At 36.5% G+C, this 8,846-nt stretch overlaps 1 protein-coding gene across 2 annotated transcripts in view; it reads left to right on the forward strand.

The window, feature by feature from the left end:
• Nucleotides 1-7,577, forward strand: part of LOC124182679 — an 82,093-nt gene extending 74,516 nt beyond the window's left edge. For both annotated transcript variants that reach the window (XM_046570236.1, XM_046570237.1), the window contains one exon: nucleotides 189-7,577. In XM_046570236.1, the coding sequence (XP_046426192.1) occupies nucleotides 189-1,285 (1,097 nt within the window). In that variant the 3' untranslated portion in view covers nucleotides 1,286-7,577. The remainder of the gene's footprint in view (nucleotides 1-188) is intronic.
• The last annotated feature ends 1,269 nt before the right edge of the window (nucleotides 7,578-8,846 follow it).

Genomic DNA, 8,846 nt, shown 5'->3' on the forward strand with positions numbered 1-8,846 from the left:
AACCTTAAAATTTGTTGCTTGAACTATATTAGTGCTATATCTATAAGGCAATGTTATGTGTAAATTGTAATCCCAATAAAGTGCGACAGTCAATGATTGAGTTACTTTTGCAGTGACAGCTTTAATTCAGTTGTCTATTTCCATTCTCTTTATTCAACCTGGTGTTAATCCGTCTGATTTGTTACCAGTCGATACACCCGAGTCTCCAACGCTGGTGCTGGACCGTGCAGATGCGACAATGCCGTCACAACGCGAACCGATTCAGTCAGTGGATGGAATCGCAACACCAGACCCCTTTCGAGATGTCATTAAAACAGAACCTGCTCCTGACTTGCCTTCCTTGATCGAAGACATGATACCGTACCTTACCGAGCATCGGATCTCCACCCCGAGACCGACAACACCGATGTCAAACGGCATAAAGATAAGCTCTACCATCCGGAACGGTGACATCAACCAAGATCCCTCGCTGATGGAACCTCCGATTTACAATCATGGTGACCAGATGAACCCACACAAAGATGACGAGGTCATTGTTTCGAACTCACCGACCTCAGTAGCCAATGAAGTAGGCCATAATTCTTTTGTTCAGCATTTGAATCAGCCTCTTCAGGAAGTGGGCAATGATACCCAGCATAACGAAGAACATAACGATAAATTCGTGACTCAGAGCTCTTCAGGTTTCAACTATTCCAAATACGGTGACAAGGATGTCAGTTTGAATAGCAACGGCTCTATGCAAGATCTAGGATTCGAATCAAACCCAGAAATCACGGAATCCATTCCACTCAAGTCTGATAAAGCCAAGGATACTGTGACCAAGTTGTCTCAAGGAGATTCAAACGACGAAGAGGATTCGATGTATTCCTTTGAAAGCGTTTTTGACCTCTTATTTTCTGACTCAAAAACGGAAAAACCTGCAGCGCAGGTTTCTATTCAGCAAGCGGTGTTTTCTACGGGAGAAACCTCCACGAGTCAGACAGTTACCAAGGCTTCTTCAACGCTAACTGCGCTATCAACGACGCCTTCACCGTCACCGGCCCAGACTGCCAAATCTTCTGTTGCCAAACCTACCACACTAATGATATTCAATACATCGAACAGCGCCCAAGTACGTGACGAAGATGTGTCTACGATGGTTGGCAGTCTCCTAAAATTAGCCGGCTGCAATATTTACGGACGAATGTATCGCGTTGGAAAGATCATTACGGAACTGTCGGGACCTTGCCTCCAGTGCAGATGCACGGAGGTCGGAGTCCAGTGTAAGAAACTCTCGTGTCGATAGTTATATCACATCCAACTAACGTGCCGATTTTTTGACAAATTTCCATTTCTTTGATTGCCAACTGACTTGCCATAGGATGCTAATTATATAGGACTTCGTGTGTTTTATGATATATGTGTATGATGCGTTTCAGTTTCGATATGGTACAGCTGTGTCGCGTTATAAATCTGCTAGCCGATTATCCTACGTTAACCTCATTTCAGGTTCTTTCCATATAAACCATCTCTATCATAGACTGACTCGAGTTTTACCAAGACAATTGTAAACCCTAGATATAGCAGCGTAATCTCACATCTCTTAGAGCGTTATCTCCTCACAGCCCGGCGACCAGTCTTATAGTAAGCGCGTGATGACTTCATTTAGCTTTTATGGAGATTGTAGAAATAAAAAGAAATAAAAAAAAAACTTGCATTCACTGCCGGAGAGATATTTATAACATGTGATTTAAACCGTATCAGCCAGCACCGAGTTATTTTTTCTTTTTCTTGTTTTGTTTGTCTCGCCAAAATTTTAACTACGATTTAAAACATTCGTGCTACATTCTGAAAGATTCTGCAATACAAAGGCACAAATATGGTTATATGTGATATGTAACGAATGATTGCCGTCCAAGGAAATTCCATACTTTAATAATAGAACTAGTTTTTAATTGTTCTAGATTCGTGTAAGGGAAAGTATACACATTAGGGTAGTTCTTATTAAGGGGGTTGACGATTTTTTTCCGGGTAACCCTCCAAATCAACTTCAAATACTTCAAAAACAATTCCCTAATTTTTTTAGTTTTTTTATTTCAACCCTAACCCGTGCCTGTAAGAGGGTGGATTTCCCCATTTTAAATACAAGTGTTTCGGACATATTCTTAGTATATATTTTATAGTAAGAGTATACTCAAAAAACATCTGTAACTGCGAGGTTTCATTGGGCATTGGTGCTAATATGCGGGAAAAAATTCACATTATCATACCATACAATCTTGAAAAATTGCACACCGTCGAAATCCGACTTTTTTCCATTTAGAGGAAGTGCAATTTGTCTAGATTACCTGGTAGGATGGTGTGAATTTTTTCTCAGATAGTAGCACTCATGCCCGCTAAAACCTCGCAGTTATAGATTTTTTTGTATGTTATTACTCTTGCAGTAAGATATATGTACTGAGAATGTGTCCAAAATACGTGTATTTTAAATGAGAAAGTCCTCCCTCTTACAGACACGGATTAGAGTTCAGGTAATAATCTGAAAAAAATTGGAAACTCTTTTTGAATTATTTAAGGTTGACTTGGCGGGCGGTTCGAAAAAATTCGTTCCACCTTGATAAGGACCACCCTAATACACATACACGTACCAATTGCAATCTAGACTAAATGGGTGGTCTGTAATGTATACATACATAATTAGTACATGGAATTTTGATTATCTGTTTTTGATCATGAATGTATTTGGAGAGTATTTATTCAACCAGTCTTGCGTCACTGATTTTTTGAAAGACTGTGTAGAACACACAGAAAAGTCTATATATTGACAGCTCTTATTTGTGGTTCTGGATTAAAAATATGAACTGAATGCACATTGGCAATGAAAATATATTTGTAGCTACAGTTGATTGTTTCGAATTTCCATACTCTCCCTGCAAAACTATCTCAGCTGGCAGCTGTGGAGTTGGGATGTGAAATAAACCAAGATGTCTTCAGTCTGGCAAACGTCTCGTCGACCTTCGTTTATCTGTGTTCTCCCAACATGTTTGCATACATCGCACGCGTCTCTTCGCACACAGTCCGATGCCATTGCAATCTATCGTTTGCTGAATACCGTAACACGCGCATGCGCACTCATACCCCACAGTACCGGGTAATTTGATTGTGGATTCGGCGCGTTTTCTCAAAAACTCAAATGAACCTTGCTACAAAGTCTAGGGAACAGAAGCGGTGGCAAAAAAGTTTATTCAACATTTTTAACTAATGATAACTGCACCAAGAAAAGTTTGGCGTATAATTTCTCGGATTTTGTCACACTTGAACTTTGTTTCGCGTGACATGATTTTCATGGTAGATAGGGTACTCGATAAACACTTAACCCTCCGTGGTCACACCTCCTGGCTGCAACATGCTGGTTAAAATAACGTCAAAAAACTTTCATAGATTAAGAGGCAAATTTTGTTACACATAAATAAAATGAAGTGGTGAAAATGATCTGAAAGGTGTATAAGTCTCAAAAATGACTTTCTTTATAGGAAAAATTGTTTTAATTTCTTTAATTCATTCATTAACTTTTGCATTTTTTTCAAATATTTCTTCATAAAATTTCTGGTAGGTGCTCTTCAAGTGTGATGGATTTTCGGAAAGAATACCTAGATAGTGAGCGATCTAACAGTGATTTATTCCGAGATCTGAGGAAGTTCTACTTTGGAGGAAAGTAAAAATGGATGATCATGAAAAAAATTGTATTTTGCCTCGCTCAACCACATCAGCTTGTACTGATTTAGCGTTAAAGTTGTGAGCGGGGTCGCATTGACCCCGGGTGATCAGTGAGTGTTAATCGCAGAAATTCGATACCTACATAACGAGTATGTAAGCGAGATTTGTTTTGGTTTATGTATACTTAACAAGTATTCCCGAACAATTATTGTATATTTCAAAAAAATATGATTGAAAAATGGAAAACCGAAATGATGTTTACAAAATGTGTGTATACACTAGCGTATCTTTGTTGCAGTGACGTGGAACCCATGCATGAAATTGATGTTAACACTATTTATATACATTAGAAATATTCAATGTAAGATAACTTTAAGGTTAGGTATCCAATGTAGTGAAATGAGGCAATTCAACTTTGTGAGAGAGACGAACGAATTCTATTGAGCTAACAATGAGTACAATCTGATATTATGCTTTCGTACTAGTTCTAGAAAAAATGTATTTAAACAATGAATTTTTAACTCCGATTGTAGGATTTTTTGCCGTTACAATTTCGAATATTCGGGCAATTCTGGGTTTTCAACAATTCTCGATTATTCCAAGTGGATATTAGATAGTTGTGTTGTTCATTATCTTGCAAAATATATTGATTTTTACTCAATTTGGATGCCGTCTTCCAGATTTCTATAAGATTTAAGCGATGACCTGAGAGTCTCGCTGAAATGTTCCGAAAACTTCATTTAAACGAAATTCAGAAAAGTTATTCCATGTATAGTTTTCTTTTAAATGGATTTGGATTTTGGAAAGTGGAGATGAATAACGATTTTGGGAGTTTCAGGAAACTTATAGTGAAGTCTACATGTTTCACGAAAAATAGAATGAAACGTTGTATTCACGAATTTCAGGTCGTACTTGGCTATTACAGAAAACTTCTGGTGTTATGTAAAATCCAACTTTACTTTGGAATATTTTATATTTAATTCTTTCAAATCTCATATAAAATAGTAGCAACCTTTTGAAAATACGATAAAAGTAGCTGTTTCACCTCGTTATAAGTATTTCGGACTTTAATTCTTTGGTAACAGATAACTCAGCTCTCCCATCAGTCGTTATAATACTGCAAATCGATGGTCACTAATAGTGGGTTAGACTAATTGCGTGGCAAACTACACACGGATCGGAAATTTCCCACTTTTCGGACTTCCAACGCAATGTACTATTTTCTCAAGTCCTTGATCGTGAAGATCGTCTATTACGGATGACGAGTTTAAGTAGTAATGAAAACTGAGAGGACTTCGATCTTTTATTTAAACAATCTATACTTCGGGACAGAAAAAGCGACTGACCAGTGTTTATTCAAAGTCTCTGTAAACAATACTGCCACTGGAAAGCTTGCAGTGAATTCAAGAATCAGTTAAAGATATTCGTACAGAATGTTTCAGTCCTTGGAACAAATTCCAAATAAATATCTTCAATGGGATAGTCGCAAATTCGATTAGTTAAAAGTTTGTTTTTCACCTTTCGGTGATTTTAAATGTGAAACAATTTAAAAAATTCAACTATCTCACGTAACCGAAGTTATTACGTTTGAATTTTCTCAAAACGAACAGAACTGTATGCCCCTGACTTTCGACCAATTTCTGATTCGTTCAAACAGTTTAATGCTTCTTGATACGAGCTGGATTGCCGTCCACAACCCCCAGCGACTTTCCGGGACTCGGAACGACTTCCAATGACGCTAAACAAGTTGGAAGACCCCTCTAATGTCCGTCTAAAACTTTGAGCCAACTGCAATAAGGTTTTCCCCGAGTGTTCACTGACAACGGTAACTTGGGAGATTCGTAGCGATTTTGGATAGCCGTAAGTGCTCGGGGACTTGAAATAAATTGAACTGCAGGTTATTGACAGTTAAAACGACATGCCTGGATCATTCTTCGGTGAAAACCTGCTTTCATTGAAGTTTTGGGGATCCGTTTGGCTCGATAGCGTTCGTTCTATCTCAACATACATTAGGGGCGGAATTCCTCGAGTGTACCAGGCCAAAAAAAAGTTATCCGATCGGGCTGAAAATTGATTTACTAAAAATTGGAAAAGAACCCTATTGAGAACGTTTTAGGTGAATTTTTCTTTCCGCATCAGGAAAAAAGTCACAAGCGTTTGAAGATAAGGCTTTGTAACGAAAGCTAAAAATATGTACCTCCTCCACCTCAGTCTTTATTTCTCGAGGTAAATAAATTTTTGGTGTGAGTAGTACCGTCCCGTAAGCCAACAATTAGCCAGATTTTCAGCCCTTCGGATAACTTTTTTCGGGACTGGTACACTTGAGGAATTCTGCCCCATATTACTATTATCACGATTATTGATATTATTAATAATATTACATAGATTAACGTACAAGTCAAGCTGTAAGAACGATCTCAATAGTAATCAAGTTTACGTAGCTGATTAAATTCTCCAGTTATACATATACACGGCATCCTAAGCACGAGCAGTTTTATACAATTGATTATATAGGTACTACATACGCACACAAACATGAATCATCAAATCCAGTAATAATTCACATTTATACAAGTATGATTTATCGTTTCAACTGTATCCCACATATTGATTGTTTATTGATCAATTCACACGTAACTGCTATTAAACTCCCAGCCAGCTAAATATATCGCTCAGATCATATTAGGCATGTACACATACAGTGGGCTGTTTTACTCCACTCGATCATCGTCTGACCTTGACAAACTTCAAGTTGTTTCAAGTTTTTTTAACATTATGCTTTCTACTTTGAGAACCATGTAGATATCTCTTCAAAGTTCATTTTTCAATGTCAAATCATAACATCCGCTGCAACAAGTTTTCGAAAAATTCGTAAAAGTTCAACGACTAAACAATAAGCTTAATAAGACTTTTCCGGTATAACCGCAATTCCCTTCACTTTCTGTGTTCTTGCACAATTTTTTTATTTTTTTTTTTTACGTCACGAAATGTTGAGATCCACTGAAAAATTATATGAACAAAATGGAAATAAAACTTTGATATTTGTATTGAACTTCAAAAGTTAGAATTTTTTGGCGAAACATTTTATTTGGAAAAATGTAAAAGCGTTTGAGAAAATTTGGCTGTATAGCGAAAAAGAAAACTATCGCTAATGGAATCTTAAGTCTTGTTTCGAGTTGCCATGTTGTCGGTGTTTCTTTCACAACAGCACACGGAGTAGTTATGAATTCATCTATGGAATTGTTTGTAAAAATGAAAATCTGTGAGAAATCTGAAAATTTCTCACACCGAGAACAAAGATATATGAACGTGTGTAATAAAGTCGAAACAGTCTAGATTCGAAGTTGGTTGAGTGTTGTGAAATATCCGACATGTACACACATATATTATATATATATATACACAGAAATAGCATACTTAATCGTAAATTTTATACCCATTGTATTTTCTTACCCTCTATTACATTGTGATTTTTCAATCTTCTTTTTATTTTTTTTTTATAAGTGTAAGTTAATAGAATAGAGCAATTATTGTCACCCTATGAAAATGGTTTTCAACAGTTCTCGTGGTTTATTTTTTATTTATTTATTTTTTTTTTGCCAATCCTTGTGGTGATTAGTTTATTTTGTTTTTCATCATATTTTGTAAAATGAATTCTCTCATGTTTCTATTTCTGTATGTTATAACAATATTTTCGAACAGTTTTTCTACTTTTCCATGAAATGCATTAATATATGTACATATTCCAACGTATGGGGAATTTCCCATTCTTAAAAGAATTTCATAATGGGCCTTGCCACGTAAAATTTTGTTTGTTATAAAGTAGAGAATTAAAATAAAACAAAATAAAAAAATAGATCCCACTCTTTAATTTTTAAATTCAGCAAAAATTGAAGTAAAAATAACAGATTGAAAACGACGAGAACACGATGTCACCCGTAATAAGATATATCTGTAGGTATATTAGAAAATCAGGGAAATTGAATTGCACATAACATTCGCAATTAATCTTCTTGATGGAAAAATATATATATATATATATATATATAAAAACCAATTACTTTGGGTTTCTTTGCCCAATAAAAATACATATATTTTTTCCAATGGAAAGAACCTATTGTTCTCACTGCTTGTAACACGAGGTTTACATTTCGTTCGTTTAGCCAAATTCTTTTATTTGAAAGTAATGTGAATTTTATTTGATCATGCTAAAGCTCCGTTACGGTAAAGAAAATATGAAAATTAAATATTCAAAATGAGAATTGAGAAAAAGAACAAAGATCTCCATAAAAGGTTATACTTTCCTAATACTCGTTCTACACGTTCTTCGATTATCGAGTTCTCGCGAACGCCGGAGGTTTGGGGAAAATACATGACTTAAAATGGAAGAGGGATAAAAGCCCGGGAGCTTACAGCGGGTTGAGGAATAAAAGGACCCTAATATACGAACGACAATAAACGTTTGCAATACCTCCCATACGGGTATGTCTACCTACCCTTGCTTTTACTTTACTCCGTTATGCCTTCACTTTCATATTTCTTGCTTCTTCCCATCTTCACTTCTTCTGCCCTGTGGGAGTCGCCGCATCTTCGCTTATATTCTTGTTTATTCTCATACATCTACCTTTCTCCTCATTCCACGCGTAACAGGGCTTGGTGGGCTAAAGCTCGAGCTTATTAACTTACTTGGAGTCATCCTTTATTCTATCCCTCAGCTGCGTTGGCGTGGAGGAGAAGATATGTGGCGTGAGTATTGTTTAAACAGCCAGAATAGAACACGCGTATGAATATTTGCACGAATTCCTTCTACAAGCTCCTTTGACCTCAGAAAATTTTGATACAATCTGTACACAGTACATTCAACAAGGCGTATGAAAGACATGCATCAGCAATCAAGATGAACAGCACATTCACACATTTGTGCTCGAAGTTTCTATCCGGAGCTTAGTTTGTCGTAAATCGATAATTTTTACACACTCCACGTCTCTTCAACTCGGTGGAAAAGTAGGGTACAGCCTTTTGATCGGTAAAAAGATACCAAGAGGAGACTTCGGTTCAATTATCGGTTGAAATTTGTTGTGTAAGACAGTCCTTCCACCAATTTTTAGATTGTGGCGGTACAGGCTTGGAGAAAAAAAATTACAGTCTCT

This window comes from Neodiprion fabricii, chromosome 5 (genome assembly GCF_021155785.1).
Source record: "Neodiprion fabricii isolate iyNeoFabr1 chromosome 5, iyNeoFabr1.1, whole genome shotgun sequence".
Classification (NCBI taxonomy): domain Eukaryota; kingdom Metazoa; phylum Arthropoda; class Insecta; order Hymenoptera; family Diprionidae; genus Neodiprion; species Neodiprion fabricii.